The 26,398-nt window shown below is 42.9% G+C and overlaps 1 protein-coding gene across 1 annotated transcript; it reads right to left on the reverse strand.

Moving 5' to 3' along the window:
* Window positions 1-6,686: 6,686 nt before the first annotated feature.
* LOC123452410 (flowering time control protein FPA) lies at window positions 6,687-20,810 on the reverse strand. Its single transcript, XM_045129060.1, has 6 exons — window positions 20,753-20,810; window positions 20,289-20,663; window positions 12,185-13,419; window positions 10,308-11,503; window positions 9,948-10,205; window positions 6,687-7,365 (listed from the first exon to the last, which is right to left on the reverse strand). Exons 1-5 carry the CDS (start codon window positions 20,753-20,755, stop codon window positions 9,955-9,957), a joined length of 3,060 nt encoding a protein of 1,019 aa, XP_044984995.1. The 5' UTR covers window positions 20,756-20,810; the 3' UTR covers window positions 6,687-7,365; window positions 9,948-9,954.
* Between the last annotated feature and the right edge of the window lie 5,588 nt (window positions 20,811-26,398).

Genomic DNA, 26,398 nt, shown 5'->3' on the forward strand with positions numbered 1-26,398 from the left:
GCCTTGCTTCTAAGCTATTAAGTATTATGCACTGAACTATCACGTAGTCATCAAAAACGTACATATTAGATGTTCGCAACATCCACAGACGACGCTCGAGGTGCAGCACACCGAGTGGTGCATTAAGGACATAAGCCTTTTGCGCAGCAATGAGAATAATCCTCAGTTTTACGGACTCAGTCCGCAAAGTTGCTACTATCAACTTTCAACTAAACTTCCTCTAGGAACATATAAAAACAGTAGAGCTATAGCGCAAGCTACATCGTAATTCGCAAAGACCATTAGACTATGTTCATGATAATTAGTTCAATTAATCATATTACTTAAGAACTCTCACTCAAAAAGTACATCTCTCTAATCATTTGAGTGGTACATGATCCAAATCCACTAACTCAAGTCCGATCATCACGTGATTTGAGAATAGTTTCAGTGGTAAGCATCTCTATGCTAATCATATCAACTATATGATTCATGCTCGACCTTTCGGTCTCATGTGTTCCGAGGCCATATCTGCACATGCTAGGCTCGTCAAGCTTAACCGCGTGTGCAACTGTTTTGCAGCGGTTGTATGTGAACGTTGAGTCTATCACACCCGATCATCACGTGGTGTCTCGAAACGACGAACTGTAGCAACGGTGCACAGTCGGGGAGAACACAATTTCGTCTTGAAATTTTAGTGAGAGATCAGCTCATAATGCTAACGTCGTTCTAATCAAAATAAGGTGCATACAAGGATTAATATCACATGCAATTCATAAGTGACATGATATGGACATCATCATATGCTTCTTTGATCTCCATCACCAAGCACCGACACGATCTTCTTGTCACCGACGCCACACCATGATCTCCATCAACGTGTCGCCACCGAGATTGTCGTGCTACTTATGCTATTACTACTAAAGCTACGTCCTAGCAATATAGTAAACGCATCTGCAAACACAAACTTTAGTTTAAAGACAACCCTATGGCTCATGCCGGTTGCCGTACCATCGACGTGCAAGTCGATATTAACTATTACAACATGATCATCTCATACATCCAATATATCACATCACGTCATTGGCCATATCATGTCACAAGCATACCCTGCAAAATCAAGTTAGATATCCTCTAATTTGTAGTTGCATGTTTTACGTGGCTGCTATGTGTATTTAGTATGATCACATCTTACTTACGCAAAAACCACAACGGAGATGTGCAAATTGCTATTTAACCTCTCTCCAAGGACCGCCTCGGTCAAAACCAAGTCAACTAAAGTTGAAGAAACCGACACCCGCCAGTCATCTTTATGCAACGAGGTTGCATGTCAATCGATGAAACCAGTCTTTAGTAAGCGTATGAATAATGTCGGTCCGGGCCGCTTCAATCCAGCAATACCGCCGAATCGAGAAAAGACTAAGGAGGGCAGAAAATCGAACATCACCGTCCACAAAACCCTTTGTGTTCTACTCGAGATAACATCTATGCATGAACCTAGCTCATGATGCCACTGTTGGGGAACGTTGCATGGGAAACAAAAAAATTCCTACGCACACGAAGACCTATCATGGTGATGTCCATCTACGAGAGGAGATTTGGATCTACGTACCCTTGTAGATCGCACAGCAGGAAGTGTTAAGAAACGCGGTTGATGTAGTGGAACGTCTTCACGTCCCTCGATCAGCCCCACGAACCGTCCCATGAACCGTCCCGCGATCCATCCCATGATCCGTTTCGATCTAGTGCCGAACGGACGGCACCTCCGGGTTCAGCACACATACAGCTCGACGATGATCTCGGCCTTCTTGATCCAGCAAGCAAGACGGATAAGTAGATGAGTTCTACGGCAGCGTGACGGCGTGCCGGTGGTGGTGATGATCTACTCCTGCACGGCTCTGCCCGAGCTCCGCAGAAATACGATCTAGAGGAAGGACTATGGTGTCTAGATCTGAGTTGCACGTGGCAAAAGTTGTCTCGAATCAGCCCTAAATCACCACTATATATAGGAGGGAGGGGGAGGAGGCTTGCCTTGAGGGCTAAGCCCTCAAGGGTGCATCGGCTAGGAGGAGGAGGAGGAATCCTACTCCAATTAGGATTTGAAAGTGGAGTCCTTCTCTTCCTTCCCACCTCCCCCCTTTTTTATTTCTTTGGTTTTCTTCTCTTGGCGCCAAGGCCCTCTTGGGTTGTCCCACCAGCCCACTAAGGGCTGGTGCGCCACCCCTAAGGCCATTGGGCTTCCCCCGGGTGGGTTGCCCCCCTCCCGGTGAACTTCCGGAACCCATTCGTCACTCCCGATACAATCTCGATAATGCCCGAAAACCTTCCGGTAACCAAATGAAACCATCCTATATATCAATTTCGTTTTCGGACCATTCCGAAAACCCTCGTGACGTATGTGATCTCATCCGGGACTCCGAACAACATTCGGTAACCACACATATAAACTCAACTATACTAAAACATCATCAAACCTTAAGTGTGCACACCCTGCGGGTTCGAGAACTATGTATACATGCCCCGAGGTACTCCTCGGTCAATATCCAAAAGCGGGACCTGGAAGCCCATATTGGATCCTACATATTCTCCAAAGATCTTATCGGTTGAACCTCAGTGTCAAGGATTTATATAATCCCGTATGTCATTCTCTTTGTCCTTCGGTATGTTACTTGCCCGAGATTCGATCGTCGGTATCCGCATACCTATTTCAATCTCGTTACCGGCAAGTCTCTTTACTCGTTCTGTAATACAAGATCTCGTGACTTACACTTAGTCACATTGCTTGCAAGGCTTGTGTGTGATGTTGTATTACCGAGTGGGCCCCGAGATACCTCTCCATCACACGGAGTGACAAATTCCAGTCTTGATCCATACTAACTCAACGGACACCTTCGGAGATACCTGTAGAGCACCTTTATAGTCACCCAGTTACATTGCGACGTTTGATGCACACAAGGTATTCCTTTGGTGCCAGTGAGTTATATGATCTTATGGTCATAGGAATAAATACTTGACACGCAGAAAACAATAGCAAATAAACGACACGATCAATAAGCTACGTTCATAGTTTGGGTCTAGTCCATCACATGATTCTCCTAACGATGAGATCCAGTTATCAAGTGACAACACTTGCACATAGCCAGAAAACCTTGACTATCTTTGATCAACTAGCTAGTCAACTAGAGGCATGCTAGGGACATTGTTTTGTCTATGTATCCACACATGTATCTATGTTTTCATTCAATACAATTATAGCATGGATAACAAATTTATTATTGCCTCTAGGGCATATTTCCAACAGGGGCCTCGCGCGGACAAACCCGGAAACCCGATGGTCCGGCCGGCGTCCCCCAGTCCTAGCAAATCCACCTCCTCCCTTGTGTCGCCGCCACCCGAGCCCATCAACCATGCCCTCACGCCGCCGTCACTACACGATCGAGCATCGTCTCTCGCTCCTTGAGCAGGTCCGGATCCGGAGGGTCGCGGGGCTACCTCTGGATCTGAAGGAGGATTTCGAGGAGGAAGAATAGGAGGAGGTGGAGGAGGAAGAGGAGGAGGAGCTGGGGGAGGAAGAGGATGAGGAGCATGAGCCGACGAAGGAGACACCACCGCTAGGTGTGGGGAAGGCCAGCAGGAGCCGGTACACGAGGCGCCACCGATGGATGTGAGGGAGGAGGAGGCGCCAATGATGGAGGAAGACGTGGATCTATGGTCGGGCACCAGGCCATCCTGAACTCCATCCGCTTGGAGTCGGTTGCACAGGTCAGGAGTTTTCGTCGGCAGCAGGGTCGGGCCCATAGTGGTGCCAAAAGTGCGGCCAGTACATGGCTCAAAATTTTAAGGGGCCTTAAAAAATTTATATAGACCTAATATAAAAAAGTAAAAAATAACTGCTATTGGGCCTTGTGGCGCTGCACTTGGGCTGTAGACCTGGATCGCTACAACCAACAGGATCGATTGAGCCAACTCCTCGAGTCCTCGTTCTGTCGCTACAAGATCAGGATTCCCCAAAAAAAACTACGATTGGACAATTGGCAACAAGGACTCTCGAATGGATTGTTCCATCGTGGCTGCAGGAACCGAAGAATCACCGCCTCGTCTCGTCGCCCGCGCCCTCGTCTCGAACTCAGCCGGCCCTGACAAGCAATCGGCCCAGGAGTTTGCCGTTGTCTCCGGTCTACTCGCCTCGTCCCTCGTTGCTGAGTTGGATGAGAAAGAAGAGGAGAGAGAAAGGAAGCGGGCTTTTCGTGAAGAACCAGCTCTAGCACGTGCTTCTAGGTGCTTTGTGAGAATGAAAGGTGGTTCATATATGATAAAAGTAGTACTCTTTTATAGCTAACTATTGTACAAGCTAGCTATAAGGTGAGCTATAAGATGGCTTATAGCCGGCAGTTGGCTATACTATTAACCATGTCGTTGTTGTCGGATGGCAGTTGGCAGTCGTCTTGTCGGATGGATAAGTATGATTTTTTGATATGTTCACTGTTATGTAAGACATTATAGTATGTGAAACTGCTTTTGGAGCTCGACCTTCATGGGTCCTTTAAATTTGGAAGTCAAATTTCATGAAAATTCATATTTTACATTTCAAAAAATCTGAAAAAAATACAGAGATAAGTGAGGACGTAACACACATGTGTGTAAATTTGCAGAAAAAAATACATTAAAATGAGGGTTGTACAAAAAAAACAAATCTAAGGCTTTTTAACACATGATATTATTCATCGTTTTAGGCCATGAATTTATTCTTTTGTGCAGATCATATTTCAAGGTATTCCATCCTAAAATTTTACACACATACACATAACATACTTCTTTACTTGCATGTTTTTTCCAGATTTTTTCAAAACCGAAAAGTTTGAAATTTGATTTTTTCAAAAAAAATGACCTCCATGATGCTCGGCCTCCAAACGTCCGTTCTCATTATATTATATACATTATAATCTTTTCCCTTTGAAATATACATTCATTACAATAGCTCGTTAGTTTATTTTTTTGTAAGATAAGACCTCATTTTTTAGTTCCGCATAGGAGACCGGATTTTGCCAGCCCGGCCCTAGTCGACAGTAGATGGAGGCGGCGTGGGCTGCAAAGAAGGCGGCTCAGGCCATCTCCGACGACGACGAAGAGTAGCATAGTACGTAGTATGTAGGCTATTCGTTTTACATGATTTTGTATAGATCTAGGGGTGAAATATGAGAGAGTTGAATGTGGACGAGCAGATTCGAGTGAGTGTCCACGGACCCGTCCGGACCCGTTCATGTGTTTGAGGGATCAGATTTGCAAGTTGTTGTTGTAGATGCTCTTAGCTTTGTGATGAAAGAGTCGTATACTCCTAGTTTTTTGGGCAGTGTATGCCTCATTGGATTTGGTATACACTCTTTGGTTAGTAATGAACATATACTCCATTGTTCAGCAGGGTATGCTCCATTCTAATGAACATATACTCCAATGTTCAGCATGGTATACACAATATACTTCAATTTTAGTGAATATACTCCAATGTTCAGCATTGTATACTCACTTAAAAAAACAGTATATTCTGCTTAAAAAATCAGTATAATACTCCTTAAAAATTAGTACATAATCACTTCAAAAATACTCCCCGTACCATAATATAAAAGTTTTTTTTATATTAATATAATATCAAAAACAATCTTATATTATGAGACAGAGGGAGTAGTATTTATCTCTTTAGGAAAATTTTGCCGTACATACTAGTTTTGAAAATAGTAGCTATGGGTAAAGGTGTTTTGGCTCCTGGGTGCATTTGCATCAGATAAACAGTAACACGAAAAGTAATAATAAATGTTTTTAAAAAAATCTGATTTTTTATACATATTCGTGTTACTGTCTCAACAATGCTTGACAATTTTCATGTGAAACGAAGCAATGATGTTTCGTCGATGAAAAAAATAAATTTAGGTGTGACATTTTGGGGTAACACTTGATGTTTAATTTGTTTATTCTGCAAAGGCCAAAATGTTTAACTTTTTGCCTAAAAAATTCAGGTAGCATATTCATTAACCATATTGTGCAGACGGTGTGGTCTTTGTAAGTCTGGGAATGATTTTAGAGCGACAGCATCTTGATTCAGCATCTTGACGGGTGCTGGTAAACAAAGCATCTTGTCGCCCGCACTCACAACAAGAGAAGAGAAGACTCGTCCGTACGGGGCTGTCTTGCTTTCGCTAAACAAGGCATGATGATTCAAATCAAATAGGTAAAAGATCAAAGCGCTAAAAGTGCATCGTTGGGCTTGGGACCATGCCATGCCGCATCCAACTCCGAGCTCTGACGGCTGACGCCCTGAGAACTTTTTGCAAGCCATGCTCTTTAGCAGACAGACAATGTGACAAGGCTGATGAATTCCAAGGCACAAATCTGAGGGGATCACTTTCTCACGGTATCGTTGAGCACATGAACAATTTGCTACTCCTGCCGTCCAAAAATAAGTGTCGCAAAATTTGTACTAGGTTAGTATAAATTTTATACTATTTTGGGACGGAGAGAGTACTTAACAGATTCAGTATTCAGGTTAACTATGTATCAGTTCCATGTTTGGCAAACGGAACACACTGCAAGGAAAACGGGTTATGCTCGATGATAGCCCGTTCTTAACCTGAATACCTCGCACTTCTTAACCGCAGTTCCCAAAAAGAAATGCACATGATGCTTTGTCCCACAGAGAAATGTAAGACGAGGAATCCAAAATAACATCACACTACACTTGTAATCTTGGAAGGCATGAGCAATCCATATTAAAACAACAGGAAACCTTCATCTCACTAGTTCGTTACTAAAAACAGGAAAAAAAAAAGGTAAATCAAAGCAATGCAGCAAATATGACAGGCCAGGGCTAGGAGTGAACTTCAACACTGGTAATAGAAGCCGTTTAAACATCTGGAACTAAATAAAATTAGTGTATACATATATCCAGTTAAAGGGTGTCAAACAGGCTAAAGGATGGCCTGAGCCGGATTAGCTCCTTCGCTTTGCGGCATGTCCGCCTTTGTTTTATTTTTAGGCCTTGTTGAGCTGTGTCATCAGCAGAACCCTCCCTTGTTGAGCTGTGCCATCAGCAGAACCCTCCCGTACTTGTGTTGTGTTGTGTGCGTTTGGTTTGAACCTTGTGGGGCTGTGGTGGTTTGATTTATCTATAAAGCAGGGCGGAAGCCTTTTTCGGTAAAGGAGAAGCATACAAACATTCTAGAGTTAGGTCTGTCACTTTAGCGAAGGATAAAAGGATGGATTCAGACAGCAACTAACAGCCCTCAATTGGTACAACAAAAATGAGGTGCTGGTAAACAAAGATCCCAACGGCAGTTTGGGGCTATTTTGCAGGATGACGCCATATGATCCTTGTGCACCAACATTAGAAATGACCTGCCACCAAAGTCCAAAGGTAAATGAAACAGTGGCGATTGCTGTGAGTACAATCAATTTTCACTTACTAATGTTAAACAAAATGCCGAGAATGTAGAGGTTTAGAACATGGGAATTAACAGTATTTTTACTCTTTAGCATGTGAGCTCTTTTAGCACGAGGATCGGTGACCTGGTCAACTCTTCTACATTTACAGAAGAGTCAATTACATCACCGGTGCTAGAACTTGGCGTGAAAAGTAAGTTTAGTGCTAAAACTTGCGGCATACATTGAACCGGTGTTACAACTTGACTTAAGTGCACATATACGGTGCAAAACGTGTCTGTATACGAGCTGCTTAGGCGTGCCAGCGTAGCGTGGGGTCCGCTGTCAGCTACCAAACAAGAGAGGCAGTTCGTGTGGCCTTTTTTTTGCGGTAAAATACTCAGGATTTTCTTTTTCTCACAAAAAGCCCTTCCATGGGTCTTGAATTATTATTTTCGCATGAGCCCCTGGAGCGGGTCGGTCTATGAATAATGTGTCGGCTGGGATTAGATGCCGAGACCTGTGAGTTGCAGGTGCAACACCCAACCAACACAGTAGGCTAAATTCTTTGCTTTAAGTTACTTTTACCAACAATTCTTTGCTTTAAGTGGTTACGTGAACTATATATCCTGTAAATATTTAGCAGGCTTGAGTTTCTAAGGCCCATTTTTCATTGTTATTTTTTTTAACTTTTATAAAGTATCTGTAAAATGTAACCGTGTGTTATTAATAAATTAAATTTCAAAATAAAATGAACAATTTTATATACTACATAAATATTTTATTAAAATCATGAAAATTTAGAACTTATATTAGAATTTATTTTCATATGTAAAAAATATGAAATTACTTTGATATTTTTGTTGGATACGTAAATTATTAGGTGTTGTTAATTTAATTATGTGGATAATTTTCCTAAAAACATGTAAATATTTTATGATGTAATATTATACATATATATTATTTATAAGTTATAAAATAAGATTATAGTTTTTATATATATTATAAAATTTTGGAAAAAATAACGCTACTGGATGGGGTGGTACACACGTGCAACTGATGACTACATGTCGCTGGTTTGAATCCCAGCCAACTATTTTTACATTATATAATATATGTATCTTAAAGATAAACTCTTTTATTCGCAAAAAAAAAGATAAACCCTTTTATATACTACCTAAATGTTATGTTCAAACTATGAACATTTGCTAACTTATATATGAATTTAGTGGCTGACAACGGACCCCACACCATGCTGGCGCGCCTAGTCAGCCCAATGTTCGTATAAAAACTCATTTTACACCGTATATGCACGTCAAAGCCAAGTTGTGGCACGAGTTCAATGTATGCCGCAAGTTTTAGCACTAAACTGAATTTTCACGTCAAGTTTTGACACCAGTGATGTAATTGACTCTTTAAAAAATATTAAATAAATGATTTCCTGCATATGAGGTTCACTACTATAACCTTGATAAAATGACCAAGGAATCATAGCTTTGCATGCTCAACAGCTCAAGTTCTCAACTACGACCATGCCTACAGTCTAAGTCATTTCCTATCCTTTACCACATGAATGACCTCTTGATTATGAGGATATTGCCTCTATTACCATGGACGTATATGACCACCATTGTTTACGATGGTGTAACACCTCCAAAAGGGAGTTATTCACAATTACCAGTTAATATACACTTGAGTAGATGGCAAGGAAATCAAGGTAGTTAACTACGTGGGGCATTCTTGTCCACACGAGAGAAGTTATGTGTCCCAAGAAAGGTGTGACGCAAGGAATCGATTCCTCCCCTGAGTAGTAATAAAAGTGGCATGCCATCTTGAAGAAAAGTGAAACCATTAAATTCATTTGTAAACTCACATTCTACACTCTCATTCTCATAGTAAACACATTTTGTGTACACTCTTTCATTCACAGTAATAAAGAAGGCCATCGCAGAGGTGATATCTGTTATCACGTATTGTGTATTAGGCGAAGGGCTTATGAATCAGCACAATGTTTTCACAATGTGTAGATAAAGACGTAAATATAACTATTAGGATTACCATAAAAAATGTCTCACCAGATGTTAAGCTTCCGGACAAAACTACTCCATAAACACGAGTGCACTACATAAAGGTGCATCAATTGGCCACTGGAAATGCTCTATTAACTTGTATAACAAAAACTTAATACACCTCGAGATCTCCTAGATCCAATGGACCAAATGACATACTGCTTCTTGAGCAAATCAGTTTCCCTTGTTGCCTAAAATGTCAAGGTTCTGACTAAAATCATTTCTAGTAGGTGAAACAGCATGGCCAGACTTTGTAACAGCAAACAGAAAGAAAAATAGATAAAGGCGATACCCTCAATAATAATTTGACTATAAGGGGACATTTTATAAATTTCACCGATAACCTAAACAAGAGTTTCAACTAGAGAATATACAAACAAACCCAATTGAAAACCCAAAATGCACTAGTATAAATAGGTACTAATATATTAATTATGTATTCTTAGTGGAAATGGTACAGAAAAGGCGAAATTTCTGGGAAACAGTTACCTTCGTTCTATTGCTGGCCACCAGGTTTTGATTGTTTATGTATCTGCTGAAGCAGGGTCGCTGCCAACTGCAATGTTGCTTGAAGGCGTTTTTGAGGATCTCCATCAAGGTCTTCCTGAGCAGACAGCTGCCGGCCCATCTGCTGGGCAGAAGGAAGCAAAGTTTGCATTGGCGCACCGCCTGAAGTAAGCTGCTGAAAGGGGGGAGGGCCTTCCGGAAGTGGGGGAACAAATGACCCCAAAGGCACGGAAGAATGAGCTGCACTCACGAAAACATGCATAGTTGGTAAATGCAAAGTCGTATGACAAGGGATAGGATCACTGGCTAGAAGCATAATGTATGGGTTTGATGGTAGTGAACCTTGTATTGGCGGCGGATGGACCTGTAATTGCGATGGGACAGATGGTGGAACTGGTAACTGCGAGTTGTGGACAGGGATTGAACCTGAGCTGTCTGGCATCGCTGAAGCATGATTAGCGTTTTGTATGAATCGACCTGAGCTGTCTGGCATCACTGAAGCATGCTCGCGTGGGTTATAGTTCTGCATGAATCCTGATTGTCTGTTTGAGGCTGGCAAACCAGCTACTACGCCTCGTTGGTTTTGTTGTGCCAGAAGAGTAGCCAGCTGTGCAAGTTGCACCGGTGGGAGTGATACTGGGGCAGATGGAGTTTGTTGAGGTCTAACTACCTGCTGCGATGGAGGTTGAGGTCTAACTACCTGCTGCGATGGAGGTTTCATGGAAGGAAATGACATGTTCGACGCTTCGCCTGGTGCATACCCTGATGGTGTGCCTTTTGGTACTCCCTGAGTAGCAAATGAGTACGGCTCTGATGTCCTATCATTTTGTGTATGTGAGACTGCACTTGCAGCCAAAGAATTAAAATTACCGGAACCTGGACTTGGGTCATTGTTATTGGACCATCCTGAGGGCCACACATTTGGGGATTGCTGGTGCTGGCCTTGTGCCGTTTCCCTGCGGGAGTCTGGTGCTGGCATTTGTTGAGGAAACTGAGAGGCCAGATATGGAGAAGCATTCGCAAACTTGTAAGGTGGAATAAAATTTGTACTTGCAGGAGTATAGACTCCAGTAGATGGCTGGAGATAATCCGCACCCTGAGGAACTGTCCTCGTATCTGGAGGGTTGAGTCTTCTCAATGCATCTCGATCCTCATGACTACTCATATCAGTATGCAGATAACTCCCAAAAGATGTAGGCATTTTCTCCGATGCTTCCGGTTGATGATTTGCAGAGGTCAGGTCTGGATTTGCCTGCTGAAACTTCAGAATGACTCCAGATATGCTCACTTTTCCTGGCACCCTAAGTACATGTTCAGAAAAATCTGACGGTGGAACAAGAAACAAGGTGCTCCTTTCTCCAAGTTTACAAACCGCAGCACGCTGCTTGTCACCAAGGTAGTTCATGAAATCATTATAAGCTGCCATGTCAGCATCATTTTCTGGGACAAAAAACACCACCCAACTGCTAGCAGCTTCATAGTAATGTTTAGAAAGCATCTCCAAGTTTGTCCTAGCAGTGCAGTCCAAAAAGTCAGGCCTGAAAAACAGGAAATCATCAGGTTGACTATCAGAAAAGAATAGACTTGTGGTTGAATGAGAGATACTGAAATATAGAACGGGTTGAAGAGAACAAATATTGAAGTAATCCACATAGCACTAATGACTTGACTTAGATAAAGTAGATGTGAAGAGCAATTAAATAGTACTCCCTCCATCGGAAATACTTGTCGGAGAAATGGACCTCCGTCCGGAAATACTTGTCGCAGAAATGGATGTCCATTTCTCCGACAGGTATTTCCGGACGGAGGGAGTATCTAAGAGATCTTTCCTACTACCTCCAGTCCTGTAAAAGCTGTCATTTTGGACAAGGATGGTCAGATTCTTACAATTTTGACTTATTTATATTCAAAACTTTAAAAATCATACATGGGAATTTGTCCCAAAAGGTACTTTCAAAATACATATTATTATTTTTGATCTTATAAATATGCTAATAGAAACTGGTATTAAAAGTTGTATTTTGGAGACAGTGCCAATGTCCATAACGGCATCTTCTAGAGGACCAGAGGGAGTACATACAACATAGTTTTACACATAAATTCAAACTTATATCTTTGTTAAGAAACAATTATGGTGATGAGAAAATTCCATGGAAGAGATGTTGTGTTAAATACTGCATCTCAGGAAAAAAAAAGGCAAAAAGAAAGTCCAGACTTACAGCATGAAGTTAAGGACCTTCCCAACAGGGAAGCACCGAGCTCGGCAGATTGGTGTGCCCCCCTTTGCTATTGTGCCATTCCAGCTCCACTCTTCTTTAGGAAGAAGAGGTCCATGATGTTCAGGAGTTGATCTGTCCACTTCCCTTGCATGCATAGCAAAACTATTTTGGGAACGCAACGGTTCATGGTTATCAACAGGTGGGTTTGGATTCCTTAAAGGTTCAATGTAATTTCTACCATGCACCGGGGGAGGTTCATAGGTTATGGGGTGTGCAACATCTTCTCGCAGATCACGGAAGGGCCTCCTTGGGTAGCCAGAGTCAACATGCCCTCGCTCAAATTCAGAGAAAGGATATTCGGGGAGTTCAGCATCATGCAATTCACCAGTCCTCAGCTTCTTTGACAATGGATATGAATGATCATCTGCATCCCAAGAATCTTCCAACGGGAAGGGTCTTCGAGGTCGCTCAAAGGGAATACTGTGCCATGGTGCTTCACCCCTAACAGTAGGGCTACTTCTGTGTTGTTCATACATGTCTTCAGAAATCCTTTTCTCTGGAGCCAACCCTCGCATCCTAAAAGGTTCAAAGTTAGAAACATGACCAGACTCTATTTGAGGTCCGCGTCGAAGATAATTATCCCTGCTGAAGCCCACATCATCAGCATCTCTCGGTAACCTTTCAGGGCCGGAACGCAGTGATGACATGCGGAGATCTCTCGGAGGACTATCAAAACGCCTTGGCCTAGGCCTATTAAAGGCCTGAAAATCTTGGTCTTCAAATACAGACCTAGACCGAACACTACGGTTTATGTGGGGGGAATACGGGGCAACGGAGGAACATCTTCCAACTTCTGCTGCAACTCCTTCATTACGAGAAAAGCATATGCTTACTCTTGGGTTATTGAAAAGCCTCCCCTGAAGTGCTTCTTTTGCCCTGCATGCTTCTGTAATGGTAGTGTACTTAACAAATCCATAGGTGCGGCCTGGGAATGTTGTTATCTTGACAATCTCGCCAAAAGGAGAAAAGGCTTCCCACAGAGCTGCTTCATCTACCTTTACACCAGCAGGAAAACCTATCCATAAAACCTCACTAGGTTCGGTAGACTTATTTCTTTTAGATTTATCAATTGATTTTTCAGGGCTTGATTGATGTTTTCTTCCATGTGCAACAAAATGTCTCTCATCAGCAGATTGTGCATATCTGTCATCCACATAGCTACCTGAAGACTTATCCTGTAAATTCAAATACTTCAGGTAACCTGTCACCACTAGATATACGGAACAGCGTATTAAAGACAATCAGGGATACGGTAATACCAATAGAAGGCACTAAAGTAAGTAGACAGACAAAATCATAAATTTAATTAGTCTTGATCATTAAGTGTGGAGTTGAACAAGACAGAACAAGCATGCAGGTAGACTTCCCATGGCAGTAAACACAACTCAACTGGCTATAATCATAACCTATATTAGCACCAAGAACTACTTAGAAATGGGGCTCTTGGCTCTTCTAGAGCACAACACAACTTCCTTAAATGGTGAGACTAAAAGATAACCTCAGTTGGGAAGCAAGTCCAATCAGATAACTTACCAAGTACTCTGATGTAGACTGTGAGCCAAATTCCTATTTTTGGAAACAAAAACTTGCATCTTAGCCCAAAGAGTGGCATGTTCACGAATGATTGGAAGCTATAGAGCTACTTAAGTCAGCCAATGGGGAACAGTCATTCCCTCTGGAACGAAAGGATGAAAACCTTCTGCACCCCATGCTGGATTTACAGCTACTACTTTTCCAGCTAGTCAATAAGGATCGAACACCCATATCCAGGAGCATACAAACCCGTTACACAAAATGTGCCAAAGCAAAAGCAAACCGCCCTGGCAAGAACTAAATGAATCCTATAGATCTTGGGTAAGTCCAAAGAATAATTTTCCTTCCAGTCATCAGAGTATTTGATGACAGATAGAAGAACGTCCACCTAGCTTGATTTAAATAAGCAAAATTACTATAGACTGTGAGCAGCACATTTCCAGTTTCACAGCATTCCGTAACAAGCCAATATTGCATATAGCAAACTGCTCAATGATGTTTGTACACCTCGACTGAACCGAAACACCTACTTATGTTTAACAAATAAAATACTCAGCCAATATGTACATCCTCGATACTGGAAAGTCTCAGCAGATTCCAATTTATACTTAACGTAAAACAACTTTTATAAACTACTCAAGCCTACAATAAACCATACTTCCGGCTTTGTTTGTCCGCAATCTGGTAGAAGAAACATGGGTAATGGTAATTTATCAGATATTGTGAGTAAATTACAGAAATTCCAACGTGTTGTTGCACGAGTTCGCGAAGACCCCAGGCACTCTGGTGTGGGAAGTGACACATAACCACAATTATTTTCTGAGCGTTGCACATAACCCAAGATACTGTGGCCTAAATGTTGCACAAAAGGCACTGGACATATGAACAGAAGAAGCTCCTGGAAAGCTGCAATGAAAGAAGTGGTCAAAGATGGTGTGTGTGTGTTTGACAGGCAGCAGGGAGATCTTGGTTTGTAACCAATTACACATGGTTTCGTTAAACATTTTGCTAAAAACATTGGGCCATGCACACTTGCTTGTATAGCTGAGGTTTTCTGTAACTTGTGCTATATTTGGTTTCTTTTGTATTTACTTTAATAATTTTGGAAAGGAAAGAGAAAAAAAGTTGCACAGCAATAGCAGCTCGTGATCTGGCAACCAATACAGCTTCCCTTTCGTCCAGCCACCATTATCCCAGTTCTCAACCTTTAGGTTTTGATTCCCCATTGGCCATTGGGACATATTGTTAGGAAAGCAACTTATGTTTATTGAAGGCCCAAGGGGCAAAAATATATTACACAAGACTTGAGGTGCAAGGAAAGTAAACATAGACTAATAGGACTCCTAGACCAATACTAATACAGTACTTCCTAACCCCCCCCCCCCCCCCTCAAATGCAAAGTGTATGCAATAGCATTGCATTGGAAGAAGTGAAATACTAAAAAAAAATGATAATCCAAATCCGCGTCTTGGGAGTGTCGTCGTAGCATGAAGAGTCTTCAAAACCTGTCGAGTCAAGCCAAAGGGGATAACGAAGAGATGACACATCAGAGGTAGACACCGCATCACTTGAAGATACAAGATAAGTACCAAGAGAAGATGGGTTGTCAAAAGAAGATGGCACATCAAGAGAATAAAGCATTTCGCAGAAAATCATAGTCCACGACAACCGTCGGCGAAAGAAGCTCGGCGGATAAGGCACGATGGACGTAGATCGACAATGCAAAAGAAGTCCAAAAAATCCTATAGAAAACAACCAGGGCAAGTCGGACACAAAAGTTGCATAGAAAGGATCAGGACCAAAGAAAAGCCGACGGACAAAGGTATGGTGGACTCGCACGACGTGAGAAACACAAAATAGCAACGGATTTGGTGGACACAACGGAAAACAAGGAAGCTAAAAGCTTTGAAGCATACACGACACAAAGATGCAAAATCCATCGTGTATGCAGAAGACATCCTGACTTTTTATTTATTGTTGTTGAAAGGGAATGGAGCAGAAGCTAGCACGCGCCGAGCACGTACATTCGGAAAGGCAGCAGGCCAGCAGCTAGCACGCAGGAGCGAACGCAGCAGCAAAGCAGGAGCTAGCACAGTAGCCTCAACGCAGCAACACACAGGCGGATGTGCGAGAACAGAACAGCAGCCATCTATGAGGAGCACATACGGATGGCAGGAGCGGACCAGGTGGAGTGGAGCCGTCTTGAGGTGCTTTGAGTCGAGCGCCAAGGATGGTCCTGATCTCGAGAGGCAGCCGCCATCGATCTAGGACGAGCGGATTTTCCTCTAAAAAATCTAGGACAAGCGGCCAACGATGCACAAAATCGATCTGATGCGGGGGTAGCAACGGTAGAGCAACACTTGGAGAGCACCCAGCGAGAGCGAGAGCACAGGCCGGTGTAGGAGAGTTGCACGGGCGGGCACGGGAGACCTGCATGGAAATTGGCAGGGCGACATTGACCGGGACGGCGGCGATCTTCAGGGCGATGGGATCTGGCCTGATGGTGTTGACCAACTCGGCCCGATCTCTGGAGGGTGCCACAGCACACCAATCTGGAGGCAGCGTTGACATGGCCGGCCCATTCTCCTGATCTGACACGTAAGGCAGCGCGAGCCGGCCAGAGGAAGACAGCGGCATCGTGAGGGGGAGGCAGCATCCGGCCAAGAGGTGGTGGGTGGCAGCACGAAATTGAGGATTGGATCAGGAGGGCGAGTTGCGGCGCCCGAAAAAATTAACCTAAAGCTCTAATACACATATGAGAAACTTTGACATGATAGCTAAATTAGTCATTCAGCTCTTCACTCTCCCCTCCCTCTCTCATGACCTAGTGCTTAGGCACAAAATAGGACATGGTTAAAGAGCCATCAGCTGTGCATGGTTTTCTTATTGTATTTACCTGTCAGCTACTTTCAGTGTTTTTTGAATGTATGCATACCTATAAAAAATCAGGGGACTGTACCCTATATGTATTCCCATACCAGTAACTCATGCTAGCGCTTAGGTCGGCATTTTTATTCCTCCTGTAGATTAGCAGAAATTAGTGAACCTGCCTATAATTTTCTTATTTCTCAATGCTATTTTAATTCGAGACTCAAGCTCATTAATTCGGAGTCACTGTGATGAGTAATGATAAACAACATGCACTCCTCGTTCAGGCAAATAAATAACCATGGATAGCTCTTTGTTTCCTATAGGAACTGGACGAGTCAAAAGAGATGGGGTGGTGAAGCTTGTGAGCTATGCCAGGATGATTTTGCAATGTTAATATATGTCAACAGGTACTCATTTGTCTCCAAATAATCAAGCTAAGGAGCTGTTTCATCTATTGTGATTACAGCAGGATGACTGTGTTATGTCCTGAAAGTGATTACATCATCAGTTATGAACCGGGGCATGTGGCTACCAAATGAATATGGCAACAGTAATCAAAACGTTGTGTGCAGATGGACATCCCAATCCACCTCTCGCATGTCTGTGATTATCCAGCCTATTTGGCTAGTTACAAGGCTTACCAGCTGATTATACAGATACACTGGAGACAGAAGACCACCTGTTCTAGTCTAATAGGCAAAATTTTAGAACAGCACTTATACATGATTAGTCAATGATGTAACTATTAGTATATGCCTGGTGCTAAGGCCAACCTTTTTTCTTCAATTGAAAAGATCTTCCATACGAAAGATCGTCATAGAAATGCAGGTACTATGCACATACTGCTATCGGATTGAGGTTGTAGAAGAGATAGCTTGGAATACTCAATGCTGCCAATCAACTACTTTGACCAAAATCATAGCCTTCTGTTTTCCATTTGGAAGAAAACTGACCACATAAAGCACAGCTATGGTGCTATAAACATGTGTTACTTCACTGTGAATATGGCATAGAAAGAACTTGTCATGGGTGCATGTCACTTTTCGATCATCGGTTTTTAACTAGGGCCCTGTTTGGAACCATAATAGATTATGATAATCTGGATTATGAACATAGAATATATAATCTGGTTTATAAAAATAATCCAGGTGGACATGTTTGGAGGCCAGATTATATAAACTGTAAACCAGCTTTTAAATTGTACAATGACATGTTTGCCCTCTGTTTACAAGGAAAAATAGGAAAGTGGCGGTGGCACTGCGTAATTCTCTTGAAGTTTACAGGGGTAACACGTCATTTGTAATCCATAATCTCATTTTAGCTGGGGTAGAGCAGATTATGAGATTATAATAATCTGATCATCTAGTTTATAAAATCTACAATATAAACTGTCCTGTTTGGAAATAGAATAGATTATAGAAACCAGATTATATAATCTGGGTGGTTCCAAACAGGGCCTAGGAATCCGTTCATGAAGCTACAAAAACACAGATCGAGGCAGCCTCACATTGATGCTCAATGAGCTGGAGCTGACATAACTTCTATCATCTGGGCTGAACATTTTGGCCAGTATCGGCTATTCGGCATAAGGTGGAAACATGGATGGTATCTTCATGCCAAATAATGAAGATCATCACATTTAACTACCCAAGAACCCTGATTGATTGATCAGCTTAGCAGTCTGTTCGGTTGCGGAGACTGTGCATCATATTTTATATCAATTCTAAGAGGTTCTAAGAGGGGGGGGGGGGGGGGGGGGGTCAGCCAGAAAGACCTCTTTTACGGAAAGCCAGGGAGTTACAAGAGATAAATCTTGTTGGTAGCACAAACAGAATAAAGCACTCTTGAGATCGCAGGTAAATATGTGTGTCCTGCTCATAGCACAAACAGAATAAGGCAACTCTAAGATTGTCATGCTTTTTTTAACAAGGCAAGAACAAGATAGACAAACAAATACATCAAGAAATTGCACTGGCAAGTGTGCCATGTAGCGTGACGCTAAGGGCTAGTAATTTAAAGATTAATAGATTAGGATGTCAGATACAGTTGTGAGCAACACTATCCTTCAGATCAAACTAGCATTGAGGATTCTAGCATCACTTTGACTCCCATCATTCCGTTATTTGTTTGCCATTAGTAAGGTGCTTCCATGTTCCGATAAGGCATGTTATTGCATACGATGATTTTCATCATCTAATACACGTATGTTTCTTACGGGGGTGGGGTGAGGGTCGTTAGGAGTAGAAAAACTTTCAAATTACCTATGATGTTTTAGAGGTTAAAGTCACAAGTCAACTATGATGATGCAGTCTTGTAGCACCATTTTGAAATAGTTATCCACAGTGACACAGATAGTCAGAAAGCAGAAAAAAATTACAACTAAATGGTCATACTATAAACCATAAGAATCATAGTTTCATATAGAAGTATACAATCACAGTTCTTAACAAGTGACTGCAGTGATTTAGAGAAACAGGGTCCTGTGCTGATAAAGTGTACCATACCAATGTACTCCCTCCGTTCCTAAATATAAGTCTTTTAAAAGGTTTCACTAAAAAACTACATGCGGATGTATATAGATTCATTCATTTTGATTCGTATGTAGTCTCCTAGTGAAATCACTAAAAAGACTTATATTTAGGAACGGAGGGAGTAGTTTTATAACATGCACTCTGCGCTTGGCAAGTAAAGCTGCAAATGATGTCTTTGACATGGTTCACATTGCAATAACAGGTCTGAGTAAACTTAACAGTGTCGAGTGTTGAGAAAGAGTATCAGGTACCCACTGCCAAGAGAATTTAGTGCAGACATGTCAATATACTAAATGATCTTGACATGTTGCACTTGCTGAAAACCTTCTCTGATGTTTCATATGCAATCCAACGTGCATCTTATTTTTGACACCAAAAAAAGGAATATGTCCTCTCATGCAGCATTTTTTTCTGATGTTGCCTTACAATGTTATTCATCTTTAGAAAATGTGCTACTTTTCACCATATGGAACATCGGATCAACGTTCATGATCTTCAGATGAAAAGATTTCTCAAGTTAACAATGTACCTGATCTCCTAAAGACTGTCTTTTGGAGGTTTTATCGTGCCGTGTCCTAAATGGAAGCTAGATTATAACCAAATTGTCGAGCTGAGACATCGCGTAAGCTGTGACAATTGTTAATATATTCAATCTGAGGTGTGAACTATTTGCTTCAATAGTACACCTGACTGTAAAGGGTTGCTGCTGCATAGACACAGTATGTGACCATTATCTCGTTCTGATGGAGCCTGGGGTTCAAAGAACATCTTTAAAAGGAATCCAATTGATCCATCTGACGTTTTGCATCATTCAGAAGCAGGAAGGGACTTCTATTTTGTTATCATGCACATTATGTATGTGAGCCTGTTTTTCTCTGGTTTTTACCCTCAGAGTAAAACCTGTGCATCCTAAATTTTAACTACTCATACACGGTTTGTCCTGACTCTTGAGACTTGGTTATACTAATTCCAAAATTCATGATCACACACGGGACAAGAAAAGCACACTGCACCAATGATGCGTTTGAAACAAAGCATATTATGTTCACGAACAATTCTAGAAAAGTGCGGCAAACCGTGATCGAGGCGGGAGGAAGTTCAACACTAACCCCCTTGGAAAACTCAATCCTAAGGGGCACCCCGTGGAGCCGGGTCCCCTGCAGCTCCCGGACCGCCGCGACGGCGTCCTGCTCCCGCATGAAGTTCACGAAGGCGAAGTTACGGCCAGGGTCGCGGGTGATGCCCTCGATGTCGCCGCACCGGTGGAACAGCTGCGAAAGGTCCGAGGCGGTGACGCCGGGGCCCAGGCTGCCCACCCAGAGATGCCGAGACGGCGGCGCCACGCCCCACCCGGAGGAGCGCCGCGGCGTCGGCGGTGGATCATCGCGGCCGCCGAAACGGGGCGAGCCGTCGCCCCTCCCGCCGCTGAATCTCCCCCTGCCCCCGCCTCCGCCTCCGCGGCCTCGTCCTCGCCCCCTCCCCAGCTGCAAAGAAGTAACCCGTCGCGATTAGTCGGGGCAAACCGCGATTCCGTCGATGGCAGCGTCTACGAGGCGGGCGTGAAAGAGAGTACCATTGGTTCTGTGGCGGCGGCGGAGAGGGTTTGCGCCGGCGTCGACTGGAATGCTAGGGTTCCGGACGGAGGGATGGATGAGGCGGCCGATGATGCCCGATGGGCACTTCTTGTATTTTCGCTTAACCCGAACTTTTCACTGCTTAATTACGGGTTGCTTATCTCGTCTTAACCGTTACTGGATTTTGCTACTTCAGGACAAAAACTAGGTGCACGTACTGTGGTCGATAAAAACCGTCATATAGCATCTTCAACATAAGCACCCTAGCGCAAACCGCTAAAAAAATATACAGTGTTAAGCCCTGTTCGGCAACAGGCGGAGCGGCTTTCTATCCGTTCTTTAAATTAGAGGTGCGTGTCACTTCGCTCCGAGCCGAAGTTGAAGATCGAAGGAATGCCGAACACGTCCTTAATATATCACTTTTTAGCATGTGGGAATATGTTTGTTTCAACAAACGCTGCAAAATATGGCGCACCACAGTAGCTTCAGCAAGTGCTGCAAAATTCAATGACGGTCGGTACTATCACGCAACACATATGAAAAATATAAACAATACATATTTCAAGCCCAACAACACATGTAATCCATACGATACAAATGAAAACGATAGAGGCACGCGGGTCTGCGCCTCCTTGCGTGTCGGGGCGTCCGAGAAATTCATCTACGACCGTGGAGTTCTACTCGAACATAGATGTTCTGATATGAGGTCTTCTCATCATGTTCCTCAGTATAGAGCGTGTAGACATTTATGTCATACGCTTGGTGCATCAACACTGTGGTGATGGCTTTTATGCCAACCATGTAGCAATGCCATCCATGGATCCTTGTGCCAAATGATTGTTTAGCCATCTTGCGTAGTCCTTATTGTGCTCCTTCGTCTCGACTTCTAATGGATACACCATTTGTAAGAAGCTTTGGCGTATCTCCACCAAGTGTTCGTCAGCATAAGCGTTGAGAACCGGGCTGTTAAGTAGTACCGTCAAATGGGCTTTGTCGGCCAAATATCCGGGTGCAACCTTTTGCGTGCCAGCAAGGACCGACTTACCTTCCAGCCTTCCCTCGTGGCGACAGAGCGGCAAACCTATAGGTCTTTGTTTCATGTATTCGGTGCAAAACTCAACCACCTCCTCCGTGGTGTAACCTTGTAGGATGCTTGCCTCTGGATGGCTTCGGTTCCGGCAATAGTGCTTCAGTATTCCCATGAAGCGCTCGAAGGGATACATGTTGCAAAGAAACACATGACCACGATACTTTATCTCGTCGACAAGGTGCACGGTGAGATGGACCATGACATCAAAGAATGACTCTGAAAAAAAAATCTCTAGGCTGGACAATAATCTTGCAATATCCTCAAGGTGCACAGTGAGATGGACCATGACATCAAAGAATGACTGTGGAAAAAAAATCTCTAGGCTGGACAATAATCTTGCAATATCCTCTTTCATTTAATCCAACTCTTCAGGATCTACAACTTTTTGCCATAGTTTGTTGAAGAAATCACATAGCTTAATGAGTGTGTTTCTTATATCTCTGCCCATCGGATTCGTGATGGCCACCGAGAGGATTTGTGTCAACATTACGTGGCAATCATGTGATTTCATGTGTCCAAACTTCATTTTACCTGAGCTCGCATCCATGAGACTTCTGATGTTTGCGGAGTAGGAAGAGGGTGTCTTAACTGACAACAAATAGTTGAAGAACTATGTTGCTTCTTTCGACTGAAATTGTAAACCTGGCGAGCATGGAGGAATTTGTTATCATCTTCTGCTTCACTCTTGTGTTTTGATTGAGCACCAAGCATATCGAGTCATGCACCATCACCATCCTTTATTTTGCCTTTAATATTGAGCAGAGTACCAAGGATGCTTTCACATGCGTTCTTCTCTACGTGCATGACATTGATGCACTGATGTACACGTAGAATCTCCCAGTAAGGTAATTCTGAGAACACTGGTTTCTTCTTAAACACTTGATTCATGGGTGTTTGTTTCACCGTCAAAGTGTGTTTCTTGCCAAGCATAACATTAATTTGGTTAGCCATCTTGTGGACCCACTCCCCAGCATAAGGTCTTGGACCCAAACCTACCTCTCTTGTACCATCAAATTCAGCTTTCATCATTTTGTATGTGAAAGTGCGTTATATCGACTAGAGGGGGTGAATAGGAGATTTTTAGAATTTCATCACTGAGGAAATTCCTTTTGAGGAAATTCCTCACTGATGACTAACTTACAGCGGAAACAGTAAAGGATCAGAAGTGCAAAGTTTCACAACAGCAGTTTTTCAGTGTGAGGAATGTGAAAACAGATTGCACAGTGAGCAGACACGCAGAAAATAGATGAGGATTAACTAGCGTGAAGAATTTGGGGTTGAGGAATTTCAGAGAAAGTCTTCAGCAAATTCTTGAGACGGTAACAGTGAAAGTCATCAACACATAATTTGAGGAATGTAAGGAGTTGAGGAATTAGAACTCGTTTCATAGCGAAGACAGTAGTTGATGACCCAGTTCCAACTGCTGTGATAGTTGTACATCTGGTTTGGAGCGGCTTGGTATTGAAACCAAAAGGCACACGGTCCCGGGACACACAGTCCCTACCGTATTCTCCTTGGGCTAAGAACACACGGTCCTCGTCCAACACTCGTGGTAAGTCTTCAGGGCAGACTTCCAAACCCTCACAAACTTGGTCACCCGACGATCCACAATTGACTGCTAGATTGCTCTAGACCATGACGCCTAACCGTCTTGAGGATGCACAGTCCTCAAAGCTAAAAGGCTTCAGTCCCACACAGGAACAACTTCTTCAGTGATGCTCAATCACTTGGTTCTAGGTTTGTGGTTTGGTGTTTGGGGTATTTCCTCACTAATGAATTACTCTCGAAGACTCTGAGGAATTGGGTTGCTCTTATGACAAGTGTCAGTTTCTATCAGGACAACCAACCTGGGAGCATCCCGACATGATTTGACACTAATGCCCTTAAATAATATGACTGTTGGTGTGGATAAGACCAATGATGTGGCGTGGCTATCAAAACGGTCGGAACCCTCAACTGTGAGAGTCCTCATGTCACTCGTATTCCTCACTTGAGGCTTTTCGTAGGATTAGGCTTGGGTTGAGCATCATGAGGAAATTCATTCCAAAGTGTAACTTCGACCCCCTTTAATAGTACGGTGTTCCTATTACTCAAGTGTGAAGAAAACAAAACAGAAAGAGTAAATCTTCATGCTTCAAAGTCTTCAGAATGATTTTCTTCAGGACACACCAAATTCCTCAATTTCAATATCTTCATGAGGAATATCAATTTCATCGCAGATTCTTCGCGATTCAATTTTTCAGCTTCAGACCAATTTTTCAACCGAAGATATACATTTTTAGGGGTCGATATTCATCAAATAGTTCAAACTCCTCAGTGACTTATAGATCATGTGTACACTCATGAACACATTAGATACTTAACCTATAAGTCTTCAAACCACCAAAATCACTAAGGGGCACTAGATGCACTTACAATCTCCCCCTTTTTGGTGGTTGATGACAATTAGGTTAAGTCTTCAACAGGGATAAAAATATGAAGTGTAAATACTCATTTGAGGAATTTGAAATCAAGATTCGGAGAGACTCCCCCTGAAGATGTGCATGTCTTGAGGATTTTGCTTTCCACAGCAAATGCACATTGATGATTTATATCATGGAGATCTCCCCCTGAGTCTTGTAAATCATGCATACATATAACATACAGTATGAAGAAAATGAAGATGCATGATGAGAAATGGTATGTGACGAATTCCAGCATGTGTGCATTAAAAACTTGAGGAATAAGCATGCGAAGAAAAACGTTCAAAAGCGTCAGAGTACCATCGGGCTTAAGTTACAACTCATTACATAAAAACTTCAGAAGAGCCAAGAGTTTGTAACTTAAATATAGTTCATAAGCCCCAAAATATCCCGCTTGAAGACTAAATCTCAAGTTTCTCCCCCTTTGTCATCAAGTGACAAAAAGGGACAAACTGAGGACTAACGCCTGTGAAGACTTCACTCCTTGGCGGTTGATGAAGATGTGTGGTGCTTCTTGGGAGTAGTCTTCTTCCTTGGACCGGTGGCAGTGTCGAGCTGTTCTTCATCAAATTCAGCAGTGCGGAATGAAGAAAAGGAACTGTCTTCAAGATCTGGAACTGGAATTGGCCTAAACTTCTTCTTGGGTGTCCACGACCAGTCAAAGTCACGCTCGAACTCCAATTCTTCAAGTTCTGTCTGAGTCTTCAGATGAGCAAGTGTAGCCCAGGTGCGATCAAAAACCTCATGCAGATAGTGATGGTTAAGCTTCATAGAGTTCTGTGTTTCAGTGAGGGTTTTCACAATGGCGCCGAACTAGCGTTTGACCCACTTGTGATTGCGATCCACCTTCTGGTGAAGACTGAGGAGAAGCTCTCTTGTATTCAGCACGCGAGGAGCAACAGGGCTTTGAGGGTGAGTCTCAGTATCATCCCATGAAGAATATACTTCCGGCTCTCTGAACTGTCCATCAAGGGGCCTACGACCTTCATCAATAACTAACTTGCCTTTTCCTTCAACTGGCTCGAAAGTCTTCTTGTTGACCCTCATAGGAGGCATATAACCAACATGGTTGTTGAAATCAGCGTGGAAGTTGATGCATGTCCTTGTCCTGATGAATCTCATGATCCATGGGGCATATATCTTGTGATCAAATGGACACATGGCATTGTCGGCCAAAGTCCTCAAGAAGAGATCATGTATGTTGATAGGAATACCATGGATGATGTTGAAGAGGATATTCTTCATGATGCCTACGACATCTTCATCATCAAGGCCTTTGATCGGCACAAGAACACTGCAGAGGATTCTGTAAACTGACCTTGGTGTATATTTGAGCTCGTGGATGAGGAAGGTTTTTCTCGGTGGTTGCCCTTTAGCCAAAGGCTTCATGAGGATTTCCATCATCCCGTTGGGCAGCTCACGCTCACCATAAAGCTTCACGACCTCCTCTGAGGGAATTGATACTGGCAATTCACGCAGTAGCTCAGTAGCAGGAGCTTTGTAGTGAGTGTTTTGCGTCATCCAGTCAAACACCCAGCTGTTAATGTCTTCAGGATCGCCAGATATGTGAAGAGTGGCATAAAACTGAAGAATGAGCTCACTGTTCCAATTAGAGATGTCCGAGCACATTGGTAGCAGTCCAGCTTCATGAAGGACATTGAGGACTGGAGCCAGGCATGGTATTGCTTCAAGTTTAACGTGAGGAATATGCATGTGCTGGAATATCTTATTTCTTCCACATAGCACAAAGGCATAGTAATTCAGTTGTGTCCTTGTCCAAAACTTCAGATGTCTGATTTGAGGCTTGTCATAGGGATTATCTCCAATGAAGTACATGCGTTCTTCAAAGAAGTTCTCCTTTTGAAACTTGGGTCGCTTGGAGAATGGCTGACGCTGCATTGGCTGAAGATTTTGCTGTGGAACTGGAAGGGAGACAACAATTGCAGTCTCTGGGTTGAGCACGATGAAAGCATTGTCTTGGTCTGGTGCATTTTCCTCAGCATTGTCCTCAGGGTGAGGAATTTCATCCGCTTGGGCTTCAGGCTGAGGAGCATGCTCAAGTTGTGCTTCATTTTGAGGAATGAGATCTGGCT

This window comes from Hordeum vulgare, chromosome 5H (assembly GCF_904849725.1).
Source record: "Hordeum vulgare subsp. vulgare chromosome 5H, MorexV3_pseudomolecules_assembly, whole genome shotgun sequence".
In the NCBI taxonomy this organism is placed as follows: Eukaryota; Viridiplantae; Streptophyta; class Magnoliopsida; order Poales; family Poaceae; genus Hordeum; species Hordeum vulgare.